We start from the raw sequence: 14,378 nt of genomic DNA on the forward strand, positions 1-14,378 counted from the left end.
TACAATTCCACAAAACTCATTATTGTGATGCCACTTAGAAGTGGTCGAAGCCAACATTAACTAAAGAGAACTAAGAAGCCTACCAAGGATCTCACAAATGCTTCGATTGAGATTCTTTAGTTTTAATCTCTACACCTTTGAAATTTGGATGTAGAATTCCATTTGCGTTTTGTAGAATTCTTGATGTTTGGAGGGATTTTTCCTTACAAAAGAAGTAGCATTTACACTATTATCTAACTAAACACGCTACTTAGTGTAGTTTACATGGCAATTAACGGTGTATTCATGTAAATCAAGAGAACTTGTGTGGGTCTGTCTTACATTCTTTGCGTGGGGGGTCGTACCACGCCAGTATGATTCCGTGGTATGACTGTCCTTCAGAAAAATTTCTCAAAAATTTAATTACAGCCGAAGTGAGACCCAAAATATAACTTCTAGACCCGCCAGGATTGCTTCATCTCTGAAAAATAATCTTCAGATTCTCCTCCTATTGTCCACCCGCGGTTTCTTGGATGCATGTCCATCTTGCAGGTACTCACTACTTGATTGAATCTGGTAGAGAAGAGAAAAAATGTATAAGAGACCCTGGAAGCTCTATGAAAAAAATACGTGCTATTGAGAGGTTATCACCTTATTGAGCTTCTCCCTCACCATCTGGACGGTCTGATTCATTGATTGGGAAGCAAAATACTCCTTGAAGATTCAATTAAGCACAAGAGGATCAAATGTTAGTAGGCAATTAACAAGCAACTTCACAAAAATTAATGTGGACCAATCGACCATACAGCATCCAAAACCCCCCTTAATCTAGAAATGAAAAACCAATTAATAAACACATGCTTTGGACTTAAATTAGCCTTAATTTTGACCAGACCAACCCAGGTCCCCAAATGGCAAATGCCAATAGAAAATACAGGCTACGTTATTATATATTATAATATATAAAAAAGCGACTAGTCACAATTGTGGCAGAAGACAAACCCATTACGAAAATAGCATAAGAGGTATTAACATTTGAAAACAATAACAAACCTTGTCAGAGGAAATCCTTGAAAGAGGAGGATTGTTAACATGCGAAGTAAGTTGTGATTCTCCGGAGTCCCTAAACAGAAAGGAAATGGAATCCAGCATACCAAGTTTCAAATGTTCAAATAAAAAAAAGAAATTTAGAGAATACTAGGAGTTGGTGAATTTAAAGAGCGAAGTACCTCCGACTAGAGTTTACAAGTTGGGGAATGCAGTTAGGATGAGAAGGAATTGCACCAAAAGAAGAGTCAGTCAACGCAGGTGATTTATTAGCTGTAGACCCCTTAGATCTTCCAGCTGATATCATAAATAAGTAAATAAATCATATTTCTGAGAGATTTAGTAAGTTTAAACCAATGGATCGCATCACTATACAAATGAACTTACGGTTCAATCGCCCTAGAACTTCTCTTGTCCTGCCTTCCAGCTTGTCCTTTGTTTCGGCAAGGCTCTCAAATTCAGGAGCATATGAAACCTTAAGTCGATTCCCTAGGAAAACATACTCATCCAATTTCCTCTTTGCAAACCTAAAATGTCAAAACCAATATGGTCTGGTACTTAGCTCTATGCTTTATTATTTATTAACCAGTTAAGCATATGATATAATCACCTGGCATTGCTGACCAGACGAAACTTTATCCAATAAACATCAGTGAATGGCTCACAATCTTCTTCATCCATTGGTTTACAACTGAATATGGTAAACAACCATAGTTACAATGATTTTAGGATAACAGTTTGCAGTTGGATTATTGAAAAATAAAATCTAGACCAACAAAGGAAAGTAAAGTACTCTTCTACTTCTCCGTAGGACGCAAACAATTTTAACAGCTCAGCACTGCATCCCAAAGCTGGAACATTCCTCACAATCAAATACCTGCCACAAAATAAATATAAATAAAGCATAAAATGTTGAAAACAAAACAGAAATAAGCACCGATAAAGAGACCTTGATTCGTCGCAGACTGTGTAAACGCGAATTGCAGTAGGTTCATCCTTGTATCGAGGCATTGTGTTCCAACAAAACCCGAAGAGAGTAACTACCAAATACTCGTGTCTATGAATTGAAGGAACAGAGGCTGCGATTACGGTGCCTCTGTGTATTATTGTTGATTCTGCTCCTCAAACATTTTTCTGGTCCGCAAACAAAACAAAACAAAAATTATTGTATTACTTTCACAAACATAAAGACGCACATACACACAACTCACCCAAACAAGCTGTTGCCAATATGCCAAACGGACAAGTATACTTGTAAACTTGGAGATGGCTAGCCCACTTAAGTTTTAATTCAACCTTTGAAACCTAAGATTTTCAATTAGGTAGTCAAGAAACCATTTGCTTTGCTCTCTCTGAAATCAAAGACTGGTTTTTCTTGCACAGAGCAACAACTCTCCCAGTATAGATGCCTAGTTAAGCAATTTAGAAATGGTCCATTTGATATTCTTTAGGAAGTGATAAGAGAGCACTTGCAGCAGCTCATGTGGATAGAAAACTAAGCATATAAAATTTCTCCCAGTGCCCGCAGTGATATGGTTTGTAACAGATGATATACCATTTATTCGTCCCATGATTCCAACTTGATCAAATATGTTGAGGTAAAATCCTAACGTTTCTGTATTTTTTCAAGAAACCCTAATGCCAATTAAAGCTTAGAACAACTGTTCTCACCTATCAAAATACAGCAAGAATTTCAGAAAAAAAACTCCAATACATCCAGGTCACAAACTCATTGTTCTGCTGGAAAATGCAAGTTTCCTTTTCACACACTGGTTTAACTTCAAAAAATCACTAAAATGCATTTCAAAATGTTTTTGAGTAAAAGCAGTTCCAATTTCCAAAACAATACTGAAGACTCCAGTTCACCATAGTTAGAAAATGACCATGAGGGGTAGATTGACTAAATAATCAAAAGAAACCCCCAGTCATCAAACATTCCAACAGAAATTTCATTTTTTATTTTGCGAACCACAACTTTCAAAGCAAAACACAACATGACTACACTACTATAACCACAAAAAAATTGTAAGGAGAGAATTAATCAACAGATAATTTGTAAAACCAGAAAACAAGTTTCCAGGCACGAAATTTTCATATCTCAAATTGAAGGCGGTGTCTTGTGATTGGAAAAGCAAAGGTGGTGTCCAGTTATCCAAAACTTGATTCTTGATAAATTGTGCTTGCTTGTTTGATCTTAAAAATCAGAACGAGGCATATTCAGCTGTCATGTCAAGTTTAACACACATGTATATGCATACAAAAATACCCCACATTCAGATTTCATGTGTAGCTCACTCCTCTCTTCAGACTTTTTGATATCCTTAGTTTCTAACTCTAAGAGGAATTTTCACAAACATCTAATTGGCAAGCTCCAACTGCTTTTAAAACGCAGGATGTCTATTTAACAGAATAATTCATGATTTTTATCTGGCAATGGAGAAACTCACATGCAAAACTTATAAAACCAAATTAACGTAAATTTAACAAACCATGCGCTTGTAATTATCAATCCGAATTCACTTGAAACCAAATTAAATTCCTTTGTTTCTTGCATATGGACTGGAAATTAAGAAGAGAAACTCACCTATTTAGCTCTCTGTGTTGAATTTGCATAATTGCATAAAGACCAGGCTTAGTGCCCCTTAAGCATTAAGCTTCGTACCCTTCGGTTCGGTTTGCATCTAAAGAACGACAGCGTTTCGTTGCAGAAGTTTTCGGTTTGGTGTGAAGAACAGAGAGCGAGAGATGAAGGCTACGTCAACACTACGGTTTTGACCCAAGGAAATGACAAAACTACCCCTCGTTAGTGAAGCATCGACAAAACACCAGATCCTCGCGCGCTGCCGCGATCGTTTCTTCAGTTAGGGTTTCTCTAAACCTCAAGCTCAATTGACCAAAAAAAAAAAAAAAAAAACCTCAAGCTCAGCTCAGGTCAGCTCACTCTCTGCAAATCCATGGATCCCGACTGTGGAGAAGCTTCTAGGATTCTTCTCCAACTCGAAACCTTGAAGTCCACTAAGACCGAAATAGAGCGCCAAATCTCAGCCCTCGAAGCTCAGCTCCAAGAGATTAACCTGCAGCATCCAAACGCCACCGTTCCAAATGGTTCTTGTCCTCCTGTAATCCCGTCAGTTGATTCGGGTTACGGTCACGATTTGTCACCTCAGATGATTTACCGCTACAGTCGCCACCTCTTGCTCCCTGCCTTCGGAGTCCAAGGTATAATTATAGAAGTCTGTGTTTGTATGTATATTATGTATGCATGCATATGTATGTACGTATGCTTGTATAGTACAAAGTTTAACCCTTTTATATATATATAAAATTGGGGTCTAGAATCGTTGACAATAGCTCACTTCTAATAGAAATTAATGAATGATATCTTTTTAGTCTTTAGTAATAAAAAAAAGACTTATTTTCTTGTGCAGTAAATAAAATTGGAGTTATTGGAATGCAAGAATTATGATTGAGCGTTGTAATTCATATAACATACATTTGAAATATAAACTGGTTTTGTTTCTTTTGTAATTGCTGGTATTTTATGTCATTTATAATTGAAATTTCATGTTTTTGTTGGATTAGGGCAATCAAAGTTGTTAAAGTCGTCGGTTTTGGTGGTCGGAGCCGGAGGGTTGGGCTCGCCTGCTCTGCTATATCTTGCAGCTTGTGGTGTTGGTAATGTTTCCACCTAATTGGGATTTTGATAATGCCTATTATAAGAATATGGTATTTATAATAATTTGATACCATGGAACTGAGATTTTGGGAACTCAATATTTGTATGGGATTGCATCTTTAGGCCGCTTGGGGATTGTTGATCATGATGTGGTTGAGCTCAATAATATGCACAGGCAGGTACAAGTTAGAAAATGTGCTCCTACTATTATTCTCATATTGTTTGACTTTTACTGTTGTTATGTACACAATTCATGGTTTTCATAGCAATGCTGATTGGTAAGACTAAGTTAAAATTACTATTACAATGCACAGATCACAGTGTGTTTTGTTGTGGTGTGCTTGTGTGTGTGAAAGTATGTGGATATCTGTTAACTTTGAATTAACTAACTTTTTCTATTGCCTATTGAATTTAGATTATCCACACTGAAGGTTTTATTGGTCAGCCAAAAGTGAGATCTGCTGCTACTGCTTGTCGTTCGTACGTTTCTCTTTTCGTATTATTTCTCTGTGTTTAAAAATAGGAATTATATTGGAGTTGTATTGCATATGATATACTGACCTTTGATATCTGTGAGAATTTTCTGTTTTAGTGTATTTATTTTGGTTCTTTCTAATATGTGGATTTGTCTCCCAGGATTAACTCCACTATTCAGGTTGTGGAATACCAAGAACCTTTACGTACATCCAATGCTTTAGAAATCTTGAGCAAGTATCCTTGAAATTTTGCAATTATTTAATTATATTTCCCTTTATCGTAATCTGAAGATATAGTTTCAATTTTTTTTTTTTTGGGGTCCAAAATTGTTGAAACATTGTGTCATTCTTAACTGTTGACATCTCTAAGATATGATATAATAGTAGATGCAACAGACAATGCTCCTAGCCGTTACATGATTAGCGATTGTTGTGTGGTGTTAGGGAAGGTAAATTGGCTCCTCGTGATGATCATACAAATGTTCTATGTGTTATCTTTTTCTTTACCTATTTGGTTTGGGTAAATGAATTAATCCATTTTCTACTTTAGATGACATCCATTGCACATGGGAAGGATGCATGTTTAAGATTCCTGAAGTGGAAGAACTCACATTTATGTTCCCCTTGCTCCCATAAAAGTTTAATGAGGGGAAAAAAGACAGGAAAGGAAAAATAGAATTGACTGAGTTGCAGCTGTAATAGCTCTTAGTCATTATGACTATAATGACAAATCCACATTACATTCAAGTGAAATAATAATAAGTGTATTGTATTGTGTTTGAGTTTGTGACTTCAATATGTGGTTCCCAGGGTGGTCTTGGGCATTTAAAATGTTACCATATCATAGTTTTGATATATGTAGTATATATGTTTGTATAAATTTATAGGCTGTTCTTGTATTGTTATAACATGAAAGAAAACATTTCTTGAGTTCGTGACTTCAATATATGATGCCCAAGGGTGCCTTGGGTATTTATGATTGTTACCATATCATAGCTTTGTATAAATGTATTTGCATGTATAAGTATTGTTTTTTTTAATGAATACTGTTATTGTGTTGTTATTACTTGAAACAAAATATTTTCCTTCCATTTTACTCATTTTCTCCACTTAAGTACTAATTGGTCCTATGTGTATTCTTGCAGCCTCTTGTATCTGGTGCTGCCGTGGGATTGGAAGGGCAGGTACATTGTGTAGAAACTTTTTGGGTCCTTAGATCTTGAATCATATGATTTTCCATATATGACGTGGTAGAAATTATCCTTTTCAGCATTTTATCATGTTAAAGATTCCAAGTATTTACTCCAAATATATTTGTGTAGCTCACAGTTTTCAATTACAATGACGGCCCATGCTATCGTTGCCTATTTCCAACTCCACCGCCTGCAACAGCATGTCAAAGATGTTCTGACAGTGGCGTCCTAGGCGTAGGTAAGTCAATACTTGTTTTCATTCAAAGGTTATGGAATATAACTGCTGCAAAACTACCTATTAATATTCCCAGTCTGCTGCAGCCCAAAATGAAAAATTTTACAGAGACATAATAGCTTGATGACTTGCATAGTAGTTTAGGAGGAAAATTATGTAATTAGAAGTTTCACCATTTATTTCTTGTTTGATTTTAGAATATGTCCCTTAGTTTTAATTCCTTGCGTGGGAAATCACTCCATGTTTCTTACTTCTACTTAATTATTTTCAGTTCCCGGTGTTATCGGCTGTCTCCAAGCCCTAGAAGCTATTAAGATTGCAAGTGAAATTGGTGAAGCACTCTCAGAAAGGATGCTTTTATTTGATGCATTGTCAGGACGGATAAGAATTGTATGCTTCATCTTGATACCATTGAAATCCAGTAGCTGACATTACTTCCAGCTGTGATTCTTAGACTGAAGTTTGCTTTGATATTATGAATTCTTAGAATAAGAATTATTGAAACCAGACCGGCTTTGCACAGACATGAAGTTCACTTTCTTCCTCCTCTAAGTGGCCTCAGTATGTTCTTTATTTAGGCTTTTGGTCCAGTGGCCCACCTACACAACCAGGATCCTCCCCTTGCCCTAAACACCACTCCATTCTTTAGAGATTTGATTGCCCTTTCCCTTACAAGTTGAATCTCCCTCAAAATAAGGAGTTAGGCATCATCCCACTACCCTGGACCTCTTATTTCTTTCAGAACTGAGAATGAATAATTAATGTTAGAGCAACATTTCACGTTTATTAGATTCAGCATTGTTCTGTTGGTGTGCAGTTTAAAAAATTTGTTCTTTCATTGCAGGTTAAGATTCGGGGAAGGTCATTGCAATGCGTAGCTTGTGGTGAAAATGCACCATTCTCTAAGCAGCAGTTTCAGGAATTTGATTATGAGAAGTTCACTCAGTCTCCACTGACTCCGGTATATATCTTGTGTCTCATAATTTTTGCTTTAATAGGATTTCATAGTATCTGATTGTTACATGTATAATTGGACACTTTATTAAATTTTTTTTTTTTTTTCAACAAGTAAATAGGACGAGTATTTGCTTTCCTGGTAACAATCTGGCTTTCCAATCAATGCAGTTACCTTTGAAGTTAAAGCTACTTCAGGCAGACTCCAGAATAAATACTAAAGAGTACAAGGAGAAACTTGTGAGCGGGGAAGCACATGTGTTGATCGATGTTCGTCCGGAACATCACTTCAAAATTGTTTCTCTGCCCAATTCCTTAAACATCCCGCTCCCGAGTTTGGAGTCTCGGTTGCCTGAAATCTCTTCAGCCCTAAAGGAAAAGGAAGAGCATCAAGGTACTGACTCTGGTTCAGGTGGGCGATTATATGTAATATGCAGAAGGGGTAATGATTCTCAGAGGGCTGTTCAGTTTCTCCACAAGATGGGTTTCACGTCGGCCAGAGACATCATTGGGGGACTGGAAGGTTGGGCCCATGATGTGGATCCAAACGTCCCTACATATTAGCAGGAGCTAGTTTTGACACTGGTGCGTACTGTATACCTTTCTGTCTGAGTGAACTGTATACGTCGTAAGTTACAATCTATTTATTACGGGCATTAGTATTGCGTTTTCATGTACGTATACAAAAAAGAGGTAATTCTATTGAAGATGTTATTCCTTTTAAGAAAGGCCGTTTTATCATCAGTCGACAGTTTGTGCTGCTCTCGTTCCATACAAACATGCATGCTTTACATTCTGGTAATCAATAATTCCACTGCCTTTGATGGAATCTGTTTAAATTTTTGTGTTTACAATCACGACCTAATGGAAGCTTAAAATGAACTATCGAAAAGTTAATCAAAAGAAACCAAACTTCGTTGTTAAGCCGCTTGTCTTTGAACTCTTGTTCGAAATAACGAAGGAAGAAAAGTGCGTGCCAAAACTTGAAGATATTTTTCCTATTCAGTTGAATCAAAACTTGAAGACTAAAAAGCTAAAGGCATCCCTCACCATCCTACAAGTAGGAGTTTCAAGAGGGCCATCCTAATATAGAGGCCATTCTTTGCTTGTCTGAAATAGGCAGCTCTCGGGTCCCCATCAACATCAACAGTAATCTGCATTACATTCAGAGAAGAGAAGTTAACAAACAATTGAATCAATAAACATGAGATCTGTTAAGGGGAGCAAAATCATTTCATAATCACATGCTTACCTCGTCAAGTCTAGGCAGCGGATGCATGACCACAGCATGCTTCTGCATCACCTCTAACACATGACTATCCACAATGTACTTCCCTCGAGCTTCTTCATAGAGGTCAATTCTCTCTCCAAATCGTTCACGTTGAATGCGAGTTTGATAGACAACATCACACTTAGAAGCAACTTCCATTAAGTCACTACTTTCTTCCCATTCAATTTTCCTTGACGTCAAATAATCTTTTATATCATCCTGGAAAAGGAAATATATGAAAGATGAGACTCCAATCTCCTAGATCCCTCGACACACTTCCACAATTACCATAATTACGTGAAATCAGCAAAACCGAAAAATGTGATCAAAGCATTTTCCCAACTAGTTCTTATAAAGAACACAAGGAAAAGAGGCAAAATAATGTAAAACCTTGTTTGAAATTTACCTTCATTTTCACCACATCAGGAGAGACAAAGTAAATCTTCACATCCTTATACCTGGCGAGCAAGTATGCAAGTGAGCGCACTGTCCTTCCATTAGCAAGATCTCCAACAAGTGCAACTTTAATGCCATCCAATTTTCCTATCTCTCTTTCAATGGTATAGACATCTAAAAGAGCCTGTGGACGCAAGCAAAGCTTAAATTCAACAGGTTAAAGAATTTATTACAACCAAATAAAAATACTGAAAATAACAAGACCCATGCTAGCAGCATGCCTTAGATCTGAGATGTGATGTGATGCGATACGATCATAATGCTACCAACCACATCTGTAATTGACATGGTAATCACTACTACTTACCATATCGTAGAATGGGGATTCCTTTCGTACCAACACATTTTCTTATACCAAAATTGTCCCTCTTATACACCGCAAATCTTTATTTTATTAGGATATTCCACCTTCTAACACAATTTCGATAAATTAAACTACCTATTCCCCTATAGATTATCCCAAGTGGTGAGGGTGGGTGGGGATGTTCCATCCCTTCCATTGTAACCAAAAAAGGAAAATGAAAACAATGCTGCAAGTTCTCTTGTACGGGATAATGCTCATGTGACAAACATCTAGAACTGCACAATTATAAATGAAGGGTTGTAATTTTTGGTTCTTTGCTTTTATTTTTGTAAAAAACTTGATCTTTCTTTTCAATTCTCATCAAGTTCATGGCTTTAAAAAGGGATTTCTACATGACATGCAACATTAAAGTTCACTCTTCCTCAGTTAATTTGTGATGCATTAAAATTTCTCCATACCTGAGTTGGATGTTGTCCAGGACCATCTCCTGCATTGATTACAGGAATGCCAGCAGTTGCTGCCGCCCTTTTGGCTGCACCACTCTCAAAGTGCCGCATCACAATAATATCAGAGTAACCCTCAACAGTTCTTATAGTATCTGGAAATCAAGTGCCCATATTATATTACAACCAAATTGTAGCAGAACCATCTCTAGAAACCTGATAGATAAATAAATAAATGAAAGAGCCTACCTTCAAGTGTTTCTCCTTTAGCTGCTGACGAGAACTCCCTTGCATTTTCAGTTGTTAAGACTTCCCCACCTAACCGTCTCATTGCAGATTCAAAGGAAAGCCTAGTTCTTGTGGAGGGTTCATAGAAGAGAGTAGCCATAAGATAACCCTTAAGAATTTGGCTTCCTGGTGAATTCTTTTCAATCTTCTCCATATCTCGTGCAACCTCAAATATAGCACTGAGAAGATCTCTATCAAATTGTTGAGATTCAATCACATCAGTAAGTTGAAATTTGTTCCCCACTGAAAAGGAAGGTAAATTTTCAATCTTCAATGTCCGGCACAAAAACCCATTCTTTTGTGAGAATTTATCATTTTGTCCAAATTCTGATGATCTCTCATTGGGAAACAACGGTGAATGTGTCAGGTACTTTGAGTTGGAGTGACTGGATTGTTTACGGATAAAGTTTGAATATCTGCAATTGAACTCTTTGTAGCACAAATTTGTATTTTGAAACGACATGACCCCTTGGAATGAAGTTGAAAATAGTGATGATGAAGCTGCCATCTCAGCAATTTCAAGCCTCTGATGAACAGGATAAAAACAAGAAAATTAATTGCATGATAAAATAACATAAAATAAAATCGAAATTAAGAATTCGCAGATAATCTAATGAGCAGAAAAGAAAAAAAGAAATCCAATTATTCACATGAGAAGAAATTTGAATAGGAAAAACACAACCCAAACCCATAAAGATCTTCTTTGTCCATTAAGCTGGTATGTTCTGCTTGTGGCCAGTTACAGGATAAAGGCAAAGATAATAAACAAGCTCAAGTTTTTATTTCAGAATTCCCGTCGAATTCGTAAATGACATTTCAGTTTCACACATAGTTCTATCAGAAACCGAACCCAGAAAATGCATTAGGATTAAAAGGTTAGGCCGTGGAGAATTGCTTCAAAGAATCAACCTAACATCAGCATTTGACATTAAGCAAGAGACATTAAAAAAAACATTTAAACTGTAAAAACAGCAGCCACAAGGATCTTTAAATCTTGGATATCCTTAAATCTTCTACAAAAACAAGGTCAACACAAATCATAAACCACATTCAGTATTTCATTATCCTCAAAAAAAACAGAGAGCATATTGCCTATCTTTTCTAAGAGCACCACCTACCAATACAACAAATTCGCAAAAAAACCAATATAAACTAGCGTTCTGTGTAACCATGCAGCTAGCACAGAGCAGACAAATGGTCTGCCAGAATCAACATTATGCTTTCAAAATCAATGGAAGAACGCCAAAAGGGCAGCAGCATAAACACAAACAAACAACTAGCAAAGATTTAAAACAAAAAAACTTGCTTTCCATGAAAAAGTTGAAGCCTTCACATGCGCACAATAAATCAGAGGATGTACCTGATTTGAAGGGGAGAGAGAGAGAGAGAGAGTTTGTGCTTTGATGGAAAAGAAGAAAGATGGGGATTTTATAAGAGCTTGACTAAAAAACAGCACAACTGAGTGCGTCGTCCAAGGCGGGACTATCCTCTCACTCTCAGCATAGGGAAAGGTGATGCTTTTATGTTTTTAGGGTTATTGATCAGTAAGGTCCCTTGACTATTACTCCAGTATCATTTTAACTATTACTCCAGTATCATTTTAGTCCACGAACCAAATTTTTCATTTGAACAGTATTTCAATTTTTTTTTAAATATCAAAATAATCCTACCATTAAAGTCTATCAAATATTCGTTAAATTCAGTGGCACAAACTCCCACCAAACCCAGCCACAACATCAGCCCCCCATCTCCACCACCTACACAGCCTCCTCCATATCCATGGAATTACTTACTCCGCCTGTAACACCCCACACCCATCTCATCTAATTCTCTCAGCCCACCCATATTCTCATATCCCCAACTCCCACTTTGCATGCGCCTCCTGTTGATGATTTTGCTCAACTTCAAGATCCCAAAAGCCTATCTGGACAAAATCAAAAGAACCCAGATCCCCAATTCAAGATAACTTCACCATTGACAACCCAATGAGGGGAATTTCTCCACACTATCAGTTCAAATTAAGCAAATCCCAATGCCAAATTCACAAAGCTCAATAACCCAGATCTCAAATAAAAAAGATAGGTCAATTCAAATCAACCAAAACATGAAATTTTCCAAAACGCTTATTCAGTGGAAACAAGAATTAACCAAACCTGGACAATTTGAATTCGATATCAGCCAATGCAAAACGGAATCAAATTGCCCAAACGGAACAACATGTGTGTACTGAAACTCTCTCCCTTTCTCTCACTTTAATTCCTAAGGATCTGGTGTTTCTTCCACTTTAAATCTCACCCTTTTCCAATCACATAAAAAGGGATTGAAACAAATATTTATAAAATAAAAAGCTCTTGGAGCTTTGAATTATGAATCTATTGTTCTGTGATCTGTAAATGTGTATAGATGAGTATGGAAATCGCGGTGGATGCGGCGTCGTTTGATGCCGAGTTGTTACAACTTACGGAGGTGTCCCTTTGGCCCTCAAATCGAATCCAAGCGATGTCGAGTCGCTCTTCAAGTAGTGGCTTTCGCTTGCCGGAGGAGGAGAAGAGGCGGGAGCGTGCGGCTGTGTTGCGTACACGGAGAGGGGCTGGATTTTATTTGTTATTTTATCTTTTAATTTGTTATTTTTAAAATTTTAAACTTTTAAATTTGTTATTTGTTATTTTTTCTTTTTAAAATAAAATTACGAATTTACCCATAATTCTAACGGGATTTTGGATGGAAATCCAAAAATTTGACGCCAAGTATCAAATTGGCCATTTTTATATAGTTAAAGTCCTTAATTTATGCAAAGGACCCACTAGTGTAATGATTTGGAGTATTTATTTCCTCAGACAAGGTTCTGGGTTCGAATCCTAGCATCCGTATTGTGTGTGTGAATTTAATATGCTATCGCCCCTTTCAATAGGAAATGTATTAAAAAAAAAAAAAGTCCTTAATTTATCAAAAAAGAGTGAAAGGGTAAACTTACAATTACCAAATATAACAAAACACTTATGAAGTTGGTACTTGGTACCCATGCCAATGCCACAGACACACACCTACCTTTTAAACAGGTAGAGCGGGTGAACTTGACTTGCAATTAGCAAAGACTACATTTCCTCTACAATACTACTCTATAATTTCTCCAAATTGAGCATTCATCATCCACACAAACAAGGTGATTAATTAGTCTAAAAATAATTAATTCTCTCTGCTCTCGAACCCTAGCCCCGTTCTCCCCCCCCCCCCGGTCCCCGGCGCATGGGCTCTGTAGCTTTATGGTCTCTGTTGACCAATTTATGGATCACTTGAGTATGACGCATATTGGTGGCTTGCTTCCGCATATTGGTGGCTTGCTTCCCTACTTCCATTCTCTGCAGATCCCTCTTCATGGTTCCTCTCTCCTTTGGTTTCTTGATGGCAGCAGTGACGGTGGCGATGACTACGAGTTGATCTGGTTAGGGGGTTACCTTGTCCACCCCATCACCACCGGTTGGTTGGGTATTCTTCTACACGTGTTTCCTCTAGTCTTTGTATTTGTTCTTTGTTTTTCTAGTTGCGGTTATCCTTTAGCTTTGGACTCTGGCTTTGTAACTTTGGCTTTTTGCCCTGGTAATGTTATTCCAGTTTGACCTAAAAAAATTAGTCTAAAAATAATACATCGATGGATAGATTAAAGACAAAATTGATGATCAATATAACATGAATAATCAGGGCTACATAAGCAAATAAACTTGCATGGATGACATAGCAGCATCATTACAAAAACATGATCGAGCCCTTTCATTCACTTTTCTGTTTCTTTTTCTTTTCTCTTTTGGTTTTCCATGCATGGAACCTGAAAATATGAACCATATTTCATGGCACACAATACTACCAAACCATATATCATGGCACATAAGACTCTAGAAAGAAAGAGGTAACCATATATAACAGTACAATTACGTACGACAAAAGTTAACAACTCTACTACTCTATAATTGGGGGTGGCTGAGGTCGTGGAGGCCATGGTCGCTTAGGAGGAAAGGGGAATGGAGGGCGAGGCCATGGAGGCAAGGTCGGCTGAGCATAG

General features: G+C 37.2%; 3 protein-coding genes across 6 annotated transcripts; 1 reads left to right on the plus strand and 2 right to left on the minus strand.

Annotated features, from left to right (window-relative positions):
* Nucleotides 1–250: 250 nt before the first annotated feature.
* Nucleotides 251–3,784, minus strand: LOC117626775 (RNA-binding protein 48). The gene is made up of 9 exons (XM_034358615.1): nucleotides 3,611–3,784; nucleotides 1,976–2,160; nucleotides 1,820–1,903; nucleotides 1,637–1,717; nucleotides 1,414–1,553; nucleotides 1,209–1,323; nucleotides 1,033–1,102; nucleotides 631–693; nucleotides 251–552 (listed from the first exon to the last, which is right to left on the minus strand). Exons 2-9 carry the CDS (start codon nucleotides 2,035–2,037, stop codon nucleotides 475–477), a joined length of 693 nt encoding a protein of 230 aa, XP_034214506.1. The 5' UTR covers nucleotides 2,038–2,160; nucleotides 3,611–3,784; the 3' UTR covers nucleotides 251–474.
* Nucleotides 3,785–3,875: 91 nt separating this feature from the next.
* LOC117626772 (adenylyltransferase and sulfurtransferase MOCS3) lies at nucleotides 3,876–8,301 on the plus strand. The gene is made up of 11 exons (XM_034358610.1): nucleotides 3,876–4,245; nucleotides 4,609–4,701; nucleotides 4,826–4,881; nucleotides 5,118–5,182; nucleotides 5,339–5,413; nucleotides 5,549–5,627; nucleotides 6,324–6,362; nucleotides 6,501–6,609; nucleotides 6,878–6,996; nucleotides 7,451–7,567; nucleotides 7,732–8,301. The coding sequence occupies exons 1-11, from the start codon at nucleotides 3,981–3,983 to the stop codon at nucleotides 8,122–8,124; spliced, it is 1,410 nt and encodes a 469-aa protein (XP_034214501.1). The 5' UTR covers nucleotides 3,876–3,980; the 3' UTR covers nucleotides 8,125–8,301.
* Nucleotides 8,302–8,332: 31 nt separating this feature from the next.
* Nucleotides 8,333–12,922, minus strand: LOC117626773 (aspartate carbamoyltransferase 1, chloroplastic). Of its 4 annotated transcripts, none has more exons than XM_034358614.1 (6): nucleotides 12,784–12,922; nucleotides 10,283–10,847; nucleotides 10,049–10,188; nucleotides 9,237–9,410; nucleotides 8,813–9,049; nucleotides 8,333–8,714 (listed from the first exon to the last, which is right to left on the minus strand). In XM_034358614.1, exons 2-6 carry the CDS (start codon nucleotides 10,827–10,829, stop codon nucleotides 8,607–8,609), a joined length of 1,206 nt encoding a protein of 401 aa, XP_034214505.1. In that variant the 5' UTR covers nucleotides 10,830–10,847; nucleotides 12,784–12,922; the 3' UTR covers nucleotides 8,333–8,606. The 4 variants fall into 4 exon arrangements, with proteins under 4 accessions (XP_034214505.1, XP_034214504.1, XP_034214503.1 ...); XM_034358613.1 differs by having other exon boundaries at nucleotides 12,475–12,922; XM_034358612.1 differs by lacking the exon at nucleotides 12,784–12,922 and adding an exon at nucleotides 11,682–12,100.
* Between the last annotated feature and the right edge of the window lie 1,456 nt (nucleotides 12,923–14,378).

This window comes from Prunus dulcis, chromosome 4, assembly GCF_902201215.1.
Source record: "Prunus dulcis chromosome 4, ALMONDv2, whole genome shotgun sequence".
NCBI classification, from domain to species: Eukaryota; Viridiplantae; Streptophyta; class Magnoliopsida; order Rosales; family Rosaceae; genus Prunus; species Prunus dulcis.

Excerpts from the sequence above, each read along its gene's own strand:
- LOC117626775 (XM_034358615.1), bottom strand. The coding sequence starts at position 2,037 with ATGCCTCGATACAAGGATGAACCTACTGCAATTCGCGTTTACACAGTC. Across the intron at positions 1,554-1,636 it reads CGTCTGGTCAGCAATGCCAG|GTTTGCAAAGAGGAAATTGG; the intron begins GTGATTATATCA and ends TTGACATTTTAG. Across the intron at positions 553-630 it reads TGAGGGAGAAGCTCAATAAG|ATTCAATCAAGTAGTGAGTA; the intron begins GTGATAACCTCT and ends CTTCTCTACCAG.
- LOC117626772 (XM_034358610.1), top strand. The coding sequence starts at position 3,981 with ATGGATCCCGACTGTGGAGAAGCTTCTAGGATTCTTCTCCAACTCGAA. Across the intron at positions 5,628-6,323 it reads GTTGTGTGGTGTTAGGGAAG|CCTCTTGTATCTGGTGCTGC; the intron begins GTAAATTGGCTC and ends GTATTCTTGCAG. Across the intron at positions 7,568-7,731 it reads CTCAGTCTCCACTGACTCCG|TTACCTTTGAAGTTAAAGCT; the intron begins GTATATATCTTG and ends CAATCAATGCAG.
- LOC117626773 (XM_034358614.1), bottom strand. The coding sequence starts at position 10,829 with ATGGCAGCTTCATCATCACTATTTTCAACTTCATTCCAAGGGGTCATG. Across the intron at positions 9,411-10,048 it reads CTGGACAACATCCAACTCAG|GCTCTTTTAGATGTCTATAC; the intron begins GTATGGAGAAAT and ends TTGCGTCCACAG. Across the intron at positions 8,715-8,812 it reads CGCTGCCTAGACTTGACGAG|ATTACTGTTGATGTTGATGG; the intron begins GTAAGCATGTGA and ends AATGTAATGCAG.